The 20,788-nt window shown below is 38.7% G+C and overlaps 1 protein-coding gene across 7 annotated transcripts in view; it reads left to right on the top strand.

Annotated features, from left to right (window-relative positions):
* Positions 1-20,788, top strand: part of PLCL1 (phospholipase C like 1 (inactive)) — a 397,143-nt gene that overhangs the window by 267,698 nt on the left and 108,657 nt on the right. Inside the window, exon 1 of one of the 7 annotated variants that reach the window (XM_070799990.1) lies at positions 3,581-3,739. The exons of 5 other annotated variants lie outside the window; for them this stretch is intronic. Coding sequence is in view for 1 of the 2 variants with exons in the window: in XM_070799980.1 (XP_070656081.1) it covers positions 7,575-7,631 (57 nt within the window). In the remaining variant the exon portion in view is untranslated. Of the gene's footprint in view, positions 1-3,580; positions 3,740-3,770; positions 7,632-20,788 lie in introns of those variants that run through there. One more of the 7 variants, XM_070799980.1, reaches the window with a different exon arrangement.

Raw genomic sequence — 20,788 nt, forward strand, 5'->3', positions numbered from 1 at the left:
CATGTCCTAGCTATTGTAAACAGTGCTGCAATGAACACTGGGGTACATGTGTTTTTTTCAGTTATGGTTTCCTCAGTATATATGCCTGACAGTAGAACTCCTGGGTCATATGGTAGTTTTATTTCTAGTTTTTAAAGGAATTTCCATACTGTTGTCCATAGTAGCTGTATCAATTTACATTCCTACCAGCAGTGCAAGAGGGTTCCCTTTTTTCCATACCTTCTCCAGCATTTATTGATCATGGCATCTGGTCCTATCACTTCATGACAAATAATAGATAAGGAAACAATGGAAACAGTGACAGACTGTATTTTGGGGGGCTCTAAAATCACTGTAGATGGTGACTGCATCCATGAAATTAAAAGATGCTTGCTCCTTGGAAGGAAAGTTATGGACAAACTCGACAGCATATTAAAAAGCAGAGACATTATTTTGCCAACAAAGGTCCATCTAGTCAAAGCTATGGTTTTTCCAGTGGTCATGTATGGGTGTGAGTTGGACTATAAAGAAAGCTGAGCACTGAAGAATTGATGCTTTTGAACTGTGGTTTGGAGAAGATTCTTGAGAGTCCCTTGGACTGCAAGGAGATTCAACCAGTCCATCCTAAAGGAAATCAGTTCTGAACGTTCATTGGAAGGACTGATGCTGAAGCTGAAACTCCAATACTTTGGCCACCTGATGTGAAGAACTGACTCATTGGAAAAGACCCTGATGCTGGGAAAGATTGAAGGCAGGAGGAGAAGGGGATGACAGAGGATGAGATGGTTGGATGGCATCACCGACTCGATGGACATGAGTTTGAGTAAGCTCCGGGAGTTGGTAATAGACAGAGAAGCCTGGCATGCTGCAGTCCATGGTGTTTCAAAGAATTGGACATGACTGATCAACTGAACTGAACTGAAGTCTCATGAAGGCAGTATGACTTCTATTTTTGTTTTATTGTAACTGAATTCTTAAACATCTTTCTTGGGGGCTTTTCATGTTTCTGATTGTTTTTCATGTTTCTGATTGTTTCTGATTCTTTTTTGCTTCTTTAGGATCAATTTATAGGATCTCAATATAGCACTTTCAAGGTGCTATATTGTGGGAACTTCTGTTATTTAGTAAGAATAGATGTTTTAAATGTGCAATCACATCACTCACTTAGTAAACATCTATGGGTCAGATAACTGCTAAGAAATACAGATATTAAGATAAATGAGAGAATTTTTTGAAAGTTTTTTCAGTATTCCTTTTTGAGTTACTACTTGAAAATGTATAGTATACTATAAAACTTGTAATTGAAATGGAGAACCTATGTTATTTGTTAGAATGGGCAAACATATCTCTTGGTCCACATGAAAAACATTAGGGTGACATTTAAATTGGAGTTAGGAACAGGGAATGGATCAGACATGAACAGTGTCCTAAATAGGACAAAATTGTGTCTTAAATAGTACTCAGTATCCAAATTCAAGAGTAATATTTGCAATAGTATTTCTTGCTGGTGTACTTACTTTTTTGAGTCTTATTTCATAGTAGAAGTCACAAAGCATCCTGATGTTCCCAGCATAGGTAGCTAGTTGAGGAATTTAGGGGAAAATACAGGCAAAATGTGACAGAATTTTATCAGGTGAGCATGGGCTCATTTGAAAAATTGGCTTTTGGGCTTCACATTTTGGGCAATCAGCATGGTGGTCCCTTTAGTGATTATTTCACAGAAGTTAATATTTGCAGCTTTTGCTCCCTTTGAGAATGCAACCACTGTAATACTATCATATGTTGTTGAGAGCAAAGGAATTAGGGAAAAGAGGCCTCTTTTTAGCTTTGCACTTAATCCCATCATTGGTCTTCTTTGTCGTGGTGGAGACAGAGCAGATGCAGAGAGAAACCTAGCGCCCAGCAATAGTGCAGTGCGTCCAGGCTACTGCTCCCTGGGAATGGGATTTCAGCTTCTGGCAAGGACCTGGGGAAGTTTATGAGCTTTCCTACAAGCTATTTTCTCTTCTCTGAGAGGCTGTCCTCTTCAGGTCCAAAAATAGTGAGGCTGCACTTCTGTCTATTCTGCAGACTCCATAATAAGTTGTGAGAAAACATGTCCCCATATATTTTAAGTTATCTACGTGGCCAATTGGACAATGAAAGGGCAATAAGCAAATTGTAAGGCCTGTTTACAAACCTGGTCAGTGTGAAGTTGGGGAGTTAAGTCTCTTGCTTAAGTTGCTCCCAGTTTGAAATCTTCTTAGTACGCTGGCTGACAGCAGTGTTAGCTGGAGATCTCTTAATCCCTGTATAGATCAACATCTCTCTAAAATGAATCACTTGACCTTTTTTTCTGTCTAACATTGCAGGGGATGGCTTAGGAGACTAACCTTTAGATCTGAAAAGTCTGCAAATGGCTTCTCTACTTGATAATTTTGAATTTTATTTAGCTTTGTTGGTCTTTTGAGCTTTCCAAAGGAAATAAATTCACCATTGAAATGCAAATATAATCATTATTTTCTTGTCTTGTGGAGTATATTTTTGCTGAAATAAGTAATGTACTGTTTTTAAAATCCCAACTACAGTGTTTTTATTTTTATTTTTTTTACATTTAGTAATTCATGTATTATTCTTTCTAGGTAATTATAGAATTTTTCAGTCAGTAATTTACTAAGCATATATCATATTTTCAGTGTTGTGTAAAGATTGGGAGCATACAAAAGAAATCTGAGGCACAGTTCATGTTTTTATGTTGGATATAATATTGTAGAGAAGTTAAGCCAAGTCAGAGGAAATGTTCTAAAGAACAAGAATTAAATGTTCAACTGTGTAGTACTCACATGTAAGTCAGTAGTGAATATGGATGAATGAATGAGTGAATGAATGAGTAAAAGTGTTCTTTCAAGAAAGAAATCATTGTGAATTCTGTGTGTCGTGGAATAGATGGAATATGAGCAGAACCATGAAGAATGAATAGGATTTGGCAAGTAGACAGAAATGGAAGAAAAATGGTCCCAATACAGGGAGCAAAGGTGAAAAGGTAAAGGTGAGCGTGCCATGTTTGGGACCCTGAGAGAAGAGGCCAAGGTGATCAGAGGACAGGCTTAGTATGCAGGAGGAATGAAAAAATAAAGTTGGGCAGCCCCCCTTCTTCTTTGATGTTGTTCAGTTGCCAAGTTGTATCTGACTCTTTGAGACCCCATGGATTGTAGAACACCAGGCTTCCCTGTCCTTTACTCTCTCCCGGAGTTTGCTCAAATGCATGTCTACTGAGTTGGTGATGCTATCTAACTAACTCATCCTCTGCTGCCCCCTTCTCATTTTGCCTTCAATCTTTTCCAGCATCAGGGTCTTTTCTAGTGCGTTGGCTCTTCTCATCAGGTGGCCACCTTATGATGATTCAGCTTCAGTATCCAGTCTTCTTTGATAAGTGAATCTCAGTTCTTGGCCTGTCCTCAAATGATGGCTCATGATTGGTTTAATCCACTCATGACAGTCTATTTCCCAGCCTCCTTTGCAAATAGAACAGCCCTGTGACCTCATTCTGGCCAACGTGAAGACAGTTAATGGCACTTATGGAAAAGCTTTTTAAATTTGATAACATGTTTATGATAACATGCAGGAACTTCCCTTTCCCCTTTTCCTTGCCTTGAATGAAAATGTAAAGCCTAGAGCCATATGGCAACTTTGCTACCACTAGGAAAAGGCTAAGAGGTGTTGTCTCTAACTACACTGAACTGCTTTACCTATACCAAGAGAAGCCTGGACTTCCTGTTATGTGAGAAAAATCAAACTGTTTATATTTTATGTTATATAGCACTCTAAGTCACAGTTTTTAAAAGTTACTTGTGTTTTGACATTATTTTAAGATGACTAACCTGTAATAGTGTGCAAGGTGAATTGAAAGGGGTAAAAATTAAGGTGGTTGTCATAGCAAAATAGGCCTGGGATGAAGAGGTTTTTGTACAAGACTTATGGCAAGGGGAATAGGAGGGAAGCAGACATCTCTGGAAGTTGGGAGCTCCCCAGGTGGCAGTAGTGGTAAAGAACCCACCTGCCAATGGAGGAGATGGAAGAGATGAAGTTTCAAGCCCTGGGTCGGAAATATCCCCCGGAGGAGGAAATGGCAACCCACTCCAGTATTCTTGCCTGGAGAATCCCATGGACAGAGGAGTCTCCTCTACAGTCTGTGGGGTCACAAAGAGTTAGACACAACTGAAGAGACAACACACAGGCATTTCTAAGAGAAAGCCACATAACTTCAGGGTTTCTAAACAAGAAAATTAGTGGGATAGCCATACCACTTTAACAGTATGCAGATATGATAAAAATTAATTCTCTTTTAAGGCATATTGAGGCTTGGATGATGATGGGACATCCAGGTAGAAATGTTCAGTAAACAGTTTAGAAACAGAGCATTTAAATTCAGATGGTCTGTAGGTTGCTTATGACCTTGGATGTGGACAGAGAGAAAAGTATTAAATAATATCTCTGGTTATGAGTTGAGAGGAAGAACAGAGGTCAGTAGTATAAACATGGAGACAGAGAAAGAAGATAAGACAGGGTTGAAGATTAAATAGGGTTCAATGCCATCGAAGCAAAAGGCATTGGTAGGGTGCTTAAGAAAGGCATGTTGCCAGGATGAATGTGGTCATCATCAGTATCCAATGCTCTAGAGAAATCAAGGAAAATGAAGACTGAGGAGAGAAGTGAATCTGGTAAAAGCAGAATGATTTCCAGGAAAGGAATCTCTACCGACTTGAGAGCCACACACATCAGCTGCCCAGATTTGGGAAGAAGATGGAGGGTTGTGAGTGGGAAGGGAAGGGAGTAGAAACTGAGGGTGGTAGGGAAAGATCATTCATTGAGAATATTGGAGATTGAGAAGGCTGATTCTTACAGAGGTGGTAGACTTACCAAAAGATGGTTTTAAAAAGATTAAAAACCAGGAAGGAAGTAGTAGAAAGTTTCAAACCCAGCAAAATAAGGTTATTGGTGATGTTGGAGAAATATTTTATTTCTTTATTATTATTTTTTAAAATTAATTTATTTTTAATTGAAGGATAATTGCTTCACAGAATTTTGCTGTTTTCCGTCAAACCTCAACATGAGTCAGCCATAAGTATACATATATCCTCTCCCTTTTGAAACTCCCATCTCCCTCCCCATCCCACCCCTCTAGGTTGATACAGAGCCTCTGTTTGAGTTTCCTGAGCCATACAGCAAATTCCTGTTGGCTATCTATTTTTACATATGGTAATGTAAGTTTCCATGTTACGCTTTCCATACATCTCACCTTCTCCTCCCCTTTCCCCATGTCCATAAGTCTATTCTGTCTGTTTCTCCATTGCTGCCCTTGAATAAATTCTTCAGTACCATTTTTCTAGATTCTATATATATGCGTTAGAATATGATATTTATCTTTCTGTTTTTGACTTACTTCACTCTGTATAATAGGTTCTAGGTTCATCCACCTTATTAGAATTGACTCAAAGGCATTCCTTTTTATGGCTGAGTAATATTCCAGTGTGCTGTCTACAAGAAAGCCACTTCAGACCTAAAGACACATATAGACTTAAAGTGAGGGGATGGAAAAATATATTCCATGCAAATGGGAAGCAAAAGAAAGCTGGAGTAGCAATCCTCGTATCAGACAAAATAGACATTAAAGAAGATTATAAGAGATAAGGAAGGACACTACATAATGATCAAGGGATCAATCCAAGAGGAAGACATAACAATTGTAAATATCTTTGCACCCAATATAGGAGCTCCTCAATACATGAGACAAACACTAACAGACATAACAAGAGAAATTGACAGTAATGCAATAATAGTAGGAGACTTTAACACCCCATTCACACCAATGGACTGATCATCAAAACAGAAGTATTTTGTTTTTAGGGAGATTCAGACACTCCTCTGAAGTTGGAGGCCAGGACAACCATGGAGTTGTAGAAACTAGTGTTAATAGCTGTAAGCAAATATACTTGGTTATGTCTGTCTCCGCAGGGTAGGTGACATCAGGTGTTGGGAGCTGGGATGGTGGTGAGGAGAAGTGATGAGGGAACTTGGGAGGGACTAACTCTGAAGTAGCTATTATGAGGATGTATGTGAATGAGGCGTCTGTTCAAAGATCAGCAGGCCTACCCTAAGTGAGACGGCAGCCATCCTTGTCAAGGGCAAGGCTGCCTGATACTGTGTCTTCTTTCTCAGGTGGGTCCTTAGCAGAGAACTGGAAACTGAGAAGGAGACCCAGCACTGGGTGGAGATTTCATGCAGAGTAGCAAAGGTGATCTCTCTAGAACAATGTTCCTGGGGAGGGAAGAGGGTGAGAAGTCCTGTGTGCCAGGAAGAGGGAAGACCTTCCAGAGGTCAAAGAACAGATGTGGAAGGTGTGATGGGGGGAAGTGGCCAAGAAAGGACCTGAGGAGAATAAATGTGGATCTCGAATGGCAAGCGGGACTGCCAGGTGGCTAGGGGTAAATATTGCCTTTAGTACTTGGACACAGTAGCTTGTTAGGAATAGAAGTTTAATTTGTTTTTTTTGTTTGTTTGTTTGTTTTTTCAAAGAAAAAAAGTCACTTGGATGAAATTACGTGTTTCAAAATGTACTGGTGTATTATTTACTTAGAAATACAATTTAGGCTGAGTATAAGTTAGGCACAAATCTAATAAGCTTTATGTCACTTAGGTTAGACATCCTAAATATGAAATAAGAAGCATTGACATGCCAATTCCAGCAGTATTTTACCTTTCCATGTATTCAACTATACCCTTGGTGGATTCAGCCTGGGATTTCTGACAGTGTGGCTGAAACCTGCCATCCTTTCCAGTGTGTCTTCTACTAATCTCTATGAAGTACAATTTTTAATAAGGTTCTTAAAAAGCACACTAAGGAATTAGCAGATGGCATATGGCATGAGTTCCTGGTGTTACCTCCACACTGTAACTGAACTATATAAGGACCTTTGCTTTCAGCTCAGGAGAAATCCTGTGAAACTCAAGTTTATATTAATTTATTAAGGGATAATTTCTGTATATTGGGACTGATTTTCATGTATGTGTTATGCATGTGTGTTCAGTTGTTCAGTCATGTCTGACTCTTTGCAACCCCTCGGACTGCAGCCTGCTAGGCTTCTCTGTCCATGGGATTCTCCAGGCAAGATGGAGTGGGTTGCCATTTCTTCGTCTAGATATGTATTAGAGCACCGGTTTTATTATATAAAAATTGTATGTAAAAACTATATATACACAGTAAGGAATAGAAATGATAGATGCAACTCATGAGGACCTTAGTAGGTCCTTAGACTCTTATTTTCTTCTGATTTGTGGAAGTGAAGCATTATCATGGCAGAAAATTTGAAAAATAGAGAAAAAGTAAAAATTGCTCCAGCTTCCTGGAGAATACCACAGTTTGCTTATTTTTTGGTAGGTGAAGGGTTTTTGAAACTGAAATCATGTTAAACATATCTTTGTTTCCTACATCAGTCGGTCAGTTCACTTCTAATATGTAGTTTCATTTTCTGAAAACTCTAAAATCAGCAAGAAAGGGTGTTAGAAGAAAGAGTACGCAACATAAGAGGTGGCAGAAAGCTGAATTTCTGTGTGAGATGGAAAGGCTGACTAGCTCGCAACCCCTACTGTCTACTCGGAAAAAAGTGATTGCAGTGAGTATAGTCCCCGTTGCCGCCAACCTTTGGATGCTGATTTAACTCCATTATGATTTATACTAAGTTCCTTTTAGGATTAACTCTATGTATAGATACGATTTAGTTTTCTACCCTGGTTATACTTACAGCCTCTTTACTTTCTACCCTGTATACTTTCTACCCTGTTTACTTACAGCCCAAAATATAGGAATTAATTTTGGGTAATGAGTCCTTTCATGTTGTCAGATTATTTTCCTTTGTGTCTGTTTTTTTTGCAATATGTTTTCTAGTGCAAATCAAAGGTCTGTTAAAGTGAATCAACTGACTATTCAAGTCAGATTTGGTTTAATTTACCAGATTTTACTGAGTCTTATGTAGTATTCCAGTTTTTTGAGGGCTAGGAATACTAGGCAGTAGAGAATATGAAACATATTGTATTATTTTAGGTGGAAATTTGGGGTATTTTGTTTTAATTAGTATTACATAGGATATTTTCATTGTTGTTTTAACTCTGGAAATATTTTGTCTGTCAGTTCATTTTGCCTTATAGAATTTCCATTTTGAAATTGAGGATGAAAAGGAATATCATTTTGCATTGACTTGTATTTAATATAAGCACTTGAGAAGTAACTAGGAGGGGAGAGAAAGGGGAATGTAGTCATGGCTGTGCATTCTGGAGTGATGAATTCTAGTCAGAAACCAATGAGTCTGCCAAAGATGCAAATTTAATTTTTAATACATAGACATTTGCTTAGGAATTGATTTATTTGGACTCAAGTGAAACATAAAAACAGATTAAACATTGTCAGTAATAGTACATAACTGCCTAATTGAGTTTAGTTACAATTATTTCTGGAATAAAATACTCAGGGATGAAGTGGGATGTAAGGAAGTGAGCACCAATGTATCAGGGCACAAATGTACCACTTAATTTGATAGAGAGCTTCCCTGAGGTATATATGTATATCTTACTACTCTTAATTTCAGTTTAATTAGAAACTTCTTGTGGAGTTGAGTTTGAATTACAGTGTTTACTGGTGGAGTGCTAGTATATATCATTTGTCTTTTGCGATGTTTTCACAAGTTTCGGTTTGAGGTTGACAAACTATGGCTTGCAGACCTAGTGTGATCTACCCTGTTTTTATAAAGTTTTATTGGGACACAGCCACATTCATTTATTTATGTATTATTTATGGTTGCTTTCATACTACAATGGCAGAGTTAAATAGTTTCAACAGAAGTTATATGCACCAAAAGCTTAAAATACTGACTAGCTTTTTTCTGAAAAAGTTTGTCAACTCCAAGTTTAAGTCAAACTAAGACCTTCCCTTCTGGCATTTTTTAAACCTGACAGCATACAATTTCTTTAGAATCAGATTACCAAGATGCTAAGAAAGACAGAAAAGAAGTGAAAAGCCTGTTCATTTCCTTGGAGAATTCTGCAGACAAAATATATATAAATGAAATAACCAGAGAAAAATAAAACACTTTATAACCAAGTGTGATGGTAGCAAAAAAAAAACCCCAAAACAAAAACCAACCCTTCTATATTCTGTATCATAAATGTATGTGAATTGAAAATTATTTCAATCTGGTCAGAGACAGAGTTCTCAAAAGTACAATGTAAGCACACTAATATACTAGAAACTTTTTTGACTTTATGGCTTAGAAATGGGAGCAACAGCCTTTTGCACATAGTTATATGATTAGATACAGGTTAGCCCGAGTTCTAAATGAGTCTGGGACTTTTCCAGAAGTTGTAGAGTCAGAGAGTGTGATTAACTAGGTTTTCTTGACTCTGAGCTTGGAAAGGGCAGTTAGGATATTTTTGTGATTGATATATAGGGATGCCCCCACAACTGCTCCTAGGAGCCTAATTTGAATAACACAGATAAGGAGACTTGGGCTCAAAACCTAGTGAATTTCTATCTTCAAGGACTAAATGGAGTTAAGAAAAATAACCATACGTGGGGAAAAGGGTGAACTTGGAAGGAACACCAGAAGCAATTATAAAGTTACATGCAAGCATGAGCAACACAAGATGTTGTATCTGTAATCTGTGACATTTGCATTTAGTTTTGTACCTTAACTTTCTTGCATTATAATAAAATGGGTTCCAGCTTTAAACAGTGGGGATCTTTGTATTCTATATCAAAAGGTCTGTTACAGAGCAGGGAGGTGGAAATCAGAGAGTGAAGTACCCGTTCACTTTACATAAGTTTTTCATGAGCATATTAGTAGATTAAGAACCTTGTAGAGTAGAAGCATTTTGTCACACTGTACCATCTACCAATGCCATAGGAATCAAAAGTGGTGACCTGAATTAACTGGGAAAAACTTTGTGGAGAACATTATATTTTGTCTCAGTTTCTGAGAAGAGTATGCATTTGGTTTGATGGCGAAATAAGAGGGCAACTCTGGGACTTGAATAAGCGTGGTTCATGTGGAAGAAGAGCCTGGATGGAGTGAATGGCTTACTTATGTGTGCAGTTGGTACATTAGTTGAGCAGCGAGAAGCATGGGGAAAGGGAGCAGGTGGGTGGGTGGCAGAACAGAAAGGAACTAAGGCAGCCTTCTGGTCAGCTTGGCTTCTGTGATTCCATTACCTTTACCTGAGGTGGTATGAGCAGATCTGCATGGTTTGGGAGTCTCCAGGATTGTTTCGTTTGCTCCTAGTTGTGACTGGTGACAAATCACATTCTTGGAGGGAAGGAACATCAAGTGCCTAAAATACAACAGCATAAATCTTCTCTCTAAACAAACAGCACCTGTCGCTTTTTGGCTCTTTCCTCTAAACTTTTTGTAGAAGAAGATAGGATATAAAATTACCTCCTGATTTTATTTCACTGTAAGGCTAGTTGGGAATCTGTTGAGAGCAGTCATAGAGCAAAAGAGAAAAAGCAAAGATAAGACTCTTTCTCTTGTTTCCCCAAATGGACTTTCCCGAAGAGTGTTGTCTTTTTAAGAAAAGTGGATGGCACACAGGAAGGCTTCCAGTGTCGTTTAACCATAAATTCTCCTAAGGGGGAAGGGAGTGCTGTCCAATAGCCCAGGATGTGGCAGTAGACTTGGCAGACGCTGTGGAAGCAGCAGGTGCTTACGGGTCCAGAAATCTCCAACTCATTAGGATGGCTGTAAATCACAGCATCTTTCACGCTTTTTGAGTGAAACTTGGCACCTCCAGTTTACTACTGTGTGGTGGTCACACCATCCCAGACGTCAACAATATTAATAGATGGCACCTTCTATTGAACAATGAAAGTGGGTGAGGCTGTGCCAGTAATGATGGATTGGGAGCCTAAAAGATTCTGCAGAGAAGAGAGTAAGAGGATGCCAAGAAAGCCTGTCTTTTTGTAACTGAAAACTAGTAAATATGAAGAGTTGCTGGGCACATCTATCACCCAGTGTCACTGTGTCCTGGAAGAGCTTGTAAGAAAACTGTAAGACTATCTTTGACAAGGATGAATACCCCAGCACCTGGGTGGGTGCGGGCCTCACAGGCTGGGCCATTTAGGGAGGGGTGAGGAGGTGAGGTTTGTGATTTGAGAATTGCCTCCTGTCATGTTCAGTCTGATGCGGAAAGGCTTCTGGTTCACACTTGCCTCATCAGGCCATGTAAATGGCTTCAGCTTAATATTCAGGCCTTCTGTCTGCCAAGGCGTGTGTTTTTCTCCTCTTTTTTTTTTTTCATGGTTATTATCATATGTAGACAATGGTAGGTGAGATTTGGAAGAAATTAAAGACTTGTGGAAAAACAGACTTTACCAGAAAAGGAAAAATAACTCTTTTCATTAGCCAGTAACATGACTAATATGTGGATTCTTAAAGATCCTTTATGTCTCTAGCATCTCTGGGAGGTGCTGGGTTGTAGGGAGCAGGGAGTGCGGAGAAAAGAAAAAAGAGTTATCTTCTGTTTAAGTGTATAAAATGAATATCTAAGCAAAGGTACTATTTTGGGAACCTTAGGAGTAATAAAAAGACAAGAAGAAAATAGTTGATAGAACTCTCTTAGTTTAAAGCAGAGTGTTAAAAGATTGTTTTGTCTGGTGTGTGTCATGAGAATATTTTAAAATATAGGCCTCATAATATTCCTTTGACTTAGATGGTGGTATTTAAGACTTAACATCTACCAGGTATTATTCATTTGGCAGTTTGGCTTATATGAAATGAACTGGCATTAAAAATTCTTTTCTAGCCTTCCTCCTTCCAAAGTCTTTGTCTTCTTAATATCATTTTGCTCTCCTCGCCTCTCCTTTTCTAATTCTTCCTTTATTTTCTCTCATATGCTAAAGAACATCAGGAAACTCTCTTTAGAGGCTTCATGATCCTAGATTAAGCAATTGTTACAAAGGTGTGCCAACACCTTTGTGGGCTATTTTTGATTTTCTAAAATTGGTTTTCTTCAAGTAGTTATATTTGAAAGTGCTATGTGGTATAATTATTTGAAAGGGAAACATTTTAATATGATACAACCATAGAGAGTGGGAACTAAACTAAGTGAGATCTGTCTCTTCCAAATTCAAATTGCAAAGTTTCCTGGCTTGAACATAAAATGAAGTCAATTTGAGGGATTAGGGATGACAAGAAAGTTATGAACAATGAACAAAGTCATTGGAAAGGGAATTGAAAAATGGATAACAAGAGGAACAAACAAATGGATCTTCCATATCGATGGAGATATTAAACATTCAGTGGGTCTTAACAAATAAACTTTTTATTTTGCAATAATTTTTATAGAAAAATTGTAAAGATAGTATAGATAGAGCCTGTATACCCTTTACCCAGCTCTTGCTAATGTTAACATTTTATAGTTTTATATTTTAAGTGTTTATGAGTCTATGGTTTAGATGTTACTACTTTCTTATTTAATTAGGAAAAATCATAAATAATGAATTTTCTGTTCAAAACTTCACATGCTTGTTTACACTTTAAGACTATATCCCATTATGGTGTAAATATTATAGCTGAAGAGTTACTGGCAAGAGAAAGCAGTCAAGAGAGGGGGGAAAGGAAAAGGATTTTAGAGTTGGGGAGATTGAGGTTCAAATCTTGATTGCCCCATTTGACTCCCAGTGTGTTACTTACCCTCTTGAGACTAAATTTTCTAGAATATAGAGTGAGGATGGCTTCCCTGGTGGCTCAGGTTGTAAGGAATCTACCTCCAATACAGGAGACGTGAGTTTGATCCCTGGGTTGGGAAGAATCCCTGGAGAAGGAAATGGCAACCCACTCCAGTATTGTTGCCTGGGAAGTCCCAAGGACAGAGGAGCCCAGCAGGCTACAGTCTAAGGGGTTACAAGAGTTGGACATGCCTTAGTGACTAAACCACCACCAGAATGAGGGTTCAGTTCAGTTCAGTTGCTCAGTCATGTCCGACTTTTTGCAACCCGATGAATTGCAGCACGCCAGACCACCCTGTCCATCACCAACTCCCAGAGTTCACTCAAACTCATGTCCATCCAGTCGATGATGCCATCCAGCCTTCTCATCCTCTGTTGTCCCCTTCTCCTCCTGCCCCTAATCCCTCCCAGCATCAGAGTCTTTTCCAATGAGTCAACTCTTCGCATGAGGTGGCCAAAGTAGTGGAGTTTCAGCTTTAGCATCATTCCTTCCCAAGAAATCCCAGGGCTGATCTCCTTCAGAATGGACTGGTTGGATCTCCTTGCAGTCCAAGGGACTCTCAAGAGTCTTCTCCAACACCACAGTTCAAAAGCATCAATTCTTCAGTGCTCAGCTTTCTTCACAGTCCAACTCTCACATCCATACATGACCACTGGAAAAACCATAACCTTGACTAGATGGACCTTTGTTGGCAAAGTAATGTCTCTGCTTTTGAATATGCTATCTAGGTTGGTCATAACTTTCCTTCCAAGGAGTAAGTGTCTTTTAATTTCATGGCTGCAATCACCATCTGCAGTGATTTTGGAGCCCCCCAAAATAAAGTCTGCCACTGTTTCCACTGTTTCCCCATCTATTTCCCAAGATGTGAGGGTATCAGTTATTAATTGTGGGAACTAAATAGAGTTTATTTAACTTATGAGTTGGTTCTTGGCCTTTTTGCTATCAGATCTGCTCTTTGTCTCCCACTCCCCTTCTCTGCATGGCAGAGGATTCAACCCCTGCTGGCTGATTTGACAGCTCCCATTCTGGCCAGTGGGAGGCACTGTTAGGAGAGTCTACAGCTATGTTGTTTGCTTTGTGGCTCCAGCTTCTGCAAGACGAGCCCTCTATGGTTCTAGCTCTTCTGTGACTCTGGCCCTTGGGTTCTGGTAACACCACTTCCTCCTTTTCTGGGAGTGGAATAACTGCCTACTGTGCTAGTCTCTGTGTTGCCTCATTGTTCGCTCTTGGTTTCTCAACTCTTCCAGCACTTGTATATATGAAGTCCCGTGTTAAATTCCCTCTCTTTTGGACACTTGAAGTCTTTCCTATTTTTCCCCTCAGTGGACTTTTATTGATTCAATCCATTTCAACAATCTAACTGTGAACAACAATCAACTTCAACTAAGTTGAAGAACAATGGTCAGGAGAAATCAGGCAGTTCAACTAGTGGTAACTGCTACTGATTGAGATAGGCCTTGAAAGAGGAGCTGGCTTTTGGGAAAAAGCTATAGGTTTGGTGTAGAGCATGTCAAAGAAGCAACTTCATAATTTCACTCATAGGAATATGAGGGAGAAAGGGAAAGGGAAGAAGTTCAGAGGGAAGAGAGGAGAGCAGTGAATGGCTCAGAAGGGAAAGAACTCTGGTGCCTTGAGCACCCTGGACCCATCTCTCCAACTTCATTGACTCCAGCCCTGTCACTCTAACCTTTCTGGGGAGTAGAATAGGAGGGGGTCTGCTCAGAACCCATTCTTTGCCAGTTGGGCTGCAGCTCCTCACCAAAGGGACTGAGATAAGCAGGCTGTTCCTTTTGCTTGTGTAGCATTTGTGAGAAGAGTGCTGTGGGAGGAGATAAAAATTGACTTCCAAATGGCCTGCAGGAATTAAGAGGCATTTTTGGGACCAGCTTTTACATCCAGACTTAATAAACAAAAAACAACAGACACTTGAAGTTTTAATTTCCTCATGGGTTAAGATAGTTCACGGTGGGGATGGTCAGCATTGCTACAGCAGGCTGGAATCCACTTCCTCACTGTGTTGGGACACTATGGAAAATGGTCTCTGAGGGACAGAAACAAGCTCGTGTCTTCAGCAACAACGTCTAGATATATTAAGAAATGACCTCAGATGGAAAACAAACATAAAATCATCCTGGCAAATCAGAGTCAGCACATTATGTGGCATTCATGATGTGTTTTATTTGTGTGTGTTGGAAAAGAGAAGAGTCTAATAAATGAAGACAAACAGGAAGTCCTTCCCAAACTGTCTTCCCAGCTACTTTTCAGTCACGTTGTGTAGGTCGAAGGTTCTGGGAAGAAACAGTTAGTGCTCTGACCTGCCTTCTGCAACTATAATGTTTCCTGTTTTGTAGGAACTAGGGACTGAAAAATGCACAAACCAGTGAATTTAAACTCTTAAACTCATAACATTCATGAACCTCAAGAACTACTGGTTGAAGCCTCTGTATGTGTGTGTGTGTGTGTGTGTGTGTGTGTGTGTGTGTGAGAGAGAGAGAGAGAGAGGAAGAGAGAGATTCCAGATGTCCTTGGAATGTCATATTATATGTAACTTCCAGATAACCTCCAATTAATTAAATAATTGATTCCATTGAATTGAATGTTAAATGCATCAATATTCTATAATTTCCCAAACTAATCTTTTGTTTTCTACGGTCTTTTCCAATTCTGAGTGAATTAGATTTGGCTGGAGAAAACTATTTATGATATGTCCTCTAAAATATAGTAAGATGGAGCATGGTTTTCCAAGTTTTTTATTCACAACATAAATAATATAAAATTTAGTCAACTGCCAACCTCAGGGAGCAAGCAGATTTCTTGATAAGAGTTGTATAGCCACTTTTACATTTCTTCCTTTCCGTTTTAATAAATGATGAAAGCTCCAGTGTTGTCATAAGATCACATTTATTTATAGTGATAAGGATGAAGCTAATACTTGTTTCATTACTGTGATCAGCAGTCACACAAACACAATGGAACCTGACATGCTGTCAGCCTCTGCTCATTACAGCTTTCCAACCAACCTCCAAGCTCATGGCTGGAAGTCAAATGGGATGCGCTAATTCCAAGTAGGAAAGAAAAATAATTGGCTTTGGAGAGAAAAGGACTATTAAAATTTCCATATGAAATTTCCACCACTTCTTGGCTCTGGATGGAGTGGTAGTTACACTAAGATGTCTCTGCTGAAATTTTAAAATTAGAAGTGTTCACAGAAATGGAGAAAACTATTACAGACAATACCACTTCAATAACATTTTCCTGTCTTCATGTTGCTTATCTCATTACTAATTAAAAACAAAATAACTAGAAAAATTCTACAACAAAACTTTTCATCAGAGAAGTCTTTGGGTTAAGGCAGTTTTTCCTATCCTTACAAAATCGAAGTGTTTTTCCCACCCTCAAAGGGATGGATTCATTTTTTTTTAAACTGCTGTAGACATCAGGCAGAGTGTAACACTTTGTATGAAAAATCAAGGTGGACAGAGGCAACTTTTTTGGCCATCTGGCTTCTAGAGACAAAAACTTTGGAGTCCAACAGACCCAGGCTTAAATGCTCAATAGTCTCTGGTTGGCCTTGGCTTGATCTCCTGTCATCTCTGCTGTGTGATCTTGGACAGGTAACTTCATCTGTCTAAGCCTCCATTTTTCCACCTGCAAAAGAGAGATAAGGAAACCTCTGCAAAGACCTGCTGTGAGGGAAAAATAAAGTGATAGTGTGCAAAGAACTTACATGACAGAGAGCCTGGCACATAGTAAGATTCAAACCTTAGTAGCTGTTAATGTTTTTAAAAGCTTTTATGCTGTCTGTCTGCTTTTGTGACTATGAGCATTTGGCAGTCTGCTTTCTGCATTACTAAATGTTGTCATCGCAGAGTAGACCCTGAGTGATGGTTGAAGCCTCACAGATAAGACAGAATGGTGTAATTGTTGGGTGTTGCTCTCATCTGGACTTGAGTACACTGCATTCAACCTTGTACTGCTTTAGCAGCAACAGCAAAAAATAAGCTCAGTTTCATTCATTGCTACCCACTATCCTTAATTTTGACTTTTTGAATAAAACAACATTTTGTGCTTGAGAATATGACACACTCAGATCTACTGAGTAAGGCTGCACCTGGCTTGTGTGGGTGCCTTGGTGAAACCCAGGGTGCTTTGCTTTTCATTATATTTTTAATAATACTTAGCAAGTAGCAGAATTAAACTTGAGAGTCATTCTAACAACTACTTTTCTTAATGGAGATGAGCTTCTTTATCTCCTACTGGTTAATACCTTGTGGTGCTAAATTAGGATCCTTGATGTGATTGTATTCCTCACGAACATTATTAAGAACTCATTTTGCAATGGAGAGACTTGTAATTCAAGCAGTCAGGAGAGCAAGGTGTTCCAGGCTTTTGATGGCTTTAGGTTAAAGGAGAGAATGAGCTGGTTGGGAATATGGCTGGAACATGCTTCCTAGCTTGGGGAGAGATAGGGAGGAAACTGTCCTTTATTTACTGAGTACTAGAAGCTTTGTATACATATTGCCTAGTGTACATTTGTATGCATTTAGTATCTTTAAGGCAGGTATCATCATGCCCCATTTAGGCTCAGACAGATGATTTCTTCAAGATTACGCGGTGAATAGAAAAGCAGTTTTAAAAGGAGAAGAAAATAACAGTTTTGACTGCATAGAGTATTCTGTGAAAATCCATCAAGATGTATATTTAGAATTCATGCACTTTTCTGTGTATATGCTATACTGCAATAAAAGTTACTTATCAAACAAACAAAAAAAATAGGTCTGCCTGGCTCAAAGTCTATGCCTGTTTCTCTCTATTGTGCTGCCTCCCAAGAAGCATATGATGGATGGAACTCGATGGAATTTCCTCCATCAGTCACAGCCGGTGTAATCAGGAATAGTGCTACTTTTATTAACCAGACCTGGCTTTGAAAGACTTGGACATTTCCAAGGAAAAAGGCGCTCAGCGCAGTGCAGTTTCTTAACACTGAGGATGTATATTTGCATATGACAAGAATTCTGAAATGCTGTTCTGAAAATGCATTGAGCTTGTTGCAGTGTTATTCATAATCATGAAAAATCAAGGGAAAAAAACCCCAAAATACCTGTCAAAGAGGTATTTAAATAAATATTATGTGGTTTAAAAAACTGCTTATTTTGAATGATTTTTATGGTATGTTGTGGAAAGAAAAATGGTAATGAAACCACATATATAGTAGGGTGGCATTTTTGTGATTTTTTTTGTTTACATGTTTGCATAAATATGTGTCTAGAAAGATAGTTGCTAAAATATTAATAGTGATATCTTTATAATTTGTGATATTCATTGAATTTTACTTTCTTTTCTATGCCTTTCCATAGTTTGACATTGTTTTCCTGTAATTCTACTAACAAATTTTGCTTTATTATTAATTAAAAAAATGCCTTTAGGCAGAGACTGCATCCTGAATTAAGTATATTCCTTTTCAAGCTATCTACTGTGAAGGAGGAAACACTCATTTTACCATATGAGTTCTGACACATTTAAGCAATGTAATCTTGTAGTCAAACCACAGGGGAGCACTTCAGAAATAAAATGAACCATTTTGTAAACTTAAGCACATTCAGTTACCAAATTGGCCTCTTTAAGTATTTAAAAAATTATTTTAAGGAAATAGTTTAAAATATTAAAAGTTAAATATCTTAATTATACTCTGTATAAGCGGATGGTCTACATTTCTGTACCAGATGTCCTAACAATCTGAAAAAATGGTTGTTTTACTACCCCAATATATTTTTTTGTATGGCTCACTTAAAAAAATTCTCTATTCTCTTTAGTTTTAGTATGTAACATGAAAATATCTCCTACCATATTAATAAAAAAGAAATGTCACCACCATCAGTGATTCCTAGCCTCCAAATGTGAATGAGGGCTCCCAATACTGTGATCCAGTGGCTGCTGCCACCCGCCACAGTGACTACTGAGGAGCTGGGGGCATGCGAGAAGCAAGGTGAACAAGGAAACAAGATTGGCCCAGATAGCTGAGGTGCATATGAAAGGAATAAATTCAGTGAGCCCAGAGGCTTGCATCTTCCCGTACAGAGAACGCTAAATTCCTTAACTTGATACCTGATCTTTGATGTTCAGACTGCCTGCGCTCTTTGTTGCAAACTTGTATAAAGCCCAACTTCCCCTTCTGCCTCCTTGGAACAGTTTGCTCAGAGCTACTGAGATGCTGTTTCCTGGGCTCAGAGTCCTAAACTCAGAGTCCCACCAAATAAAATAACTGTACTTTCAGGTTGTGACTATATTTTTCAGTTGACAAATTCAATGACTGAGACATGTGATTGCTTTATTTTGCTTTATTCCATTCAATTTCATTCAAGTAACTTTATTCCTTCTATCAGGCTAACTAAAGACAGGATTAAAATCATACGAATTACATACTCATGCAAAAACAGATGATAGAGCAGGACATGACTTTAAAAAATCTTTTTCTTGAAGATTTTCGAGGACTAATATAACAGAATCCTGAGTATATTAATATGTACATTTCATCACCTGTAACCTCCAACACCAATTAATTGTGAGCTCTAGCTCAGTTCTTCCAATTACTACTACTGAACAATCTGAACAGCATTTCTCCCTTTTGGATAAGCAGGTCTCTGATTTGGAATGCTGTCCCCGACAGTTACCTGAATTTAGCCAGCTCAAACCTGAGACCAGCTCAAGCCTTCTGGGCACAGCAAGGTCTCTCCTTTGAATATATTAACTATGAAAATGGACAATGTAGCCTAACAAAATTTTTTTCTGTTGAGAATTGATATGTATGAAAAGACAGAATGTGTGAAAAGAAAACCAGAAGTTTGTATTTAACAAATCTCATTTGTTAAAAAGAATGTATGAAGAATCAAGATTTTTTTCTGGAAAACCTAGCTGTTTATTTTGTGTATAATACCAGTAAAATTGATTTTTATTTGTATGTTTTACGTATTATGAGGTGGGAAAAGTCTTTAGATTAACCATGTCTGACAGATATATGTTCTTTTCCAAAGCAAGGCACTGTGTTTGGGAAGAAAGGTGTAGTTTGCTTACCAGAGAAAGAAAAGACCCAAAGGGCCTGGGTACATAGTTGGAAGAAAGTTTTAGCTTTGAGAGAGGAAACATTGAGAGAGGACATGGAGAACGGGGTTGGAGCCAGTGAAATGTCTTTCAGTGACTATCCCTGCCTTTTTGGCCCAGCATGTATACACTCAGGATCTAAAGTAAGTCGCAAAGTTTATTTATGTGTGATTTTGGAGGAAATTGGGACTGGTTATGTTTTGCATGCAGAGACCTTCCGCAATAGATAAAACTCAGGCAGGATAAAAAGAGGTGTAAGGGTATTCATGTTGCAAGAGCTCCAAAAATGTGTATGGTCAGGGGAGCTGTGGTCTGTTATAATCTATAGAAATGGTTTGGGCCATGCTAAAGGCTCAAGAGTTTTGCCAAGAGAATGCACTGGTCATAGCAAACACCCTCTTCCTACAACATAAGAGAAGACTCTACACATGGACATGACCAGATGGTCAACACCGAAATCAGACTGATTATATTCTTTAGAGCCAAAGATGGAGAAGCTCTATACAGTCAGCAAAAACAAGACCAAGAGCTGACTGTGGCTCAGACAATGAACTCCTTATTGCCAAATTCAGACTTAAATTGAAGAAAGTAGGAAAAACCACTAGACCATTCAGGCATGACCTAAATCAAATCACTTATGATTATACAGTAGAAGTGAGAAATAGATTTAAGGGCCTAGATCTGATAGAGTGCCTGATGAACTATGGACGGAGGTTCGTGACATTGTACATGAGACAGAGATCAAGACCATCCCCATGGAAAAGAAATGCAAACAAGCAAAATGGCTGTCTGGGGAGGCCTTACACATAGCTGTGAAAAGAAGAGAAGTGAAAAGCAAAGGAGAAAAGGAAAGATATAAGCATCTGAATGCAGAGTTCCAAAGAATAGCCAGAAGAGATAAGAAAGCCTTCCTCAGTGATCAATGCAAAGAAATAGAGGAAAACTACAGAATGGGA

This window comes from Bos indicus, chromosome 2 (genome assembly GCF_029378745.1).
Source record: "Bos indicus isolate NIAB-ARS_2022 breed Sahiwal x Tharparkar chromosome 2, NIAB-ARS_B.indTharparkar_mat_pri_1.0, whole genome shotgun sequence".
In the NCBI taxonomy this organism is placed as follows: domain Eukaryota; kingdom Metazoa; phylum Chordata; class Mammalia; order Artiodactyla; family Bovidae; genus Bos; species Bos indicus.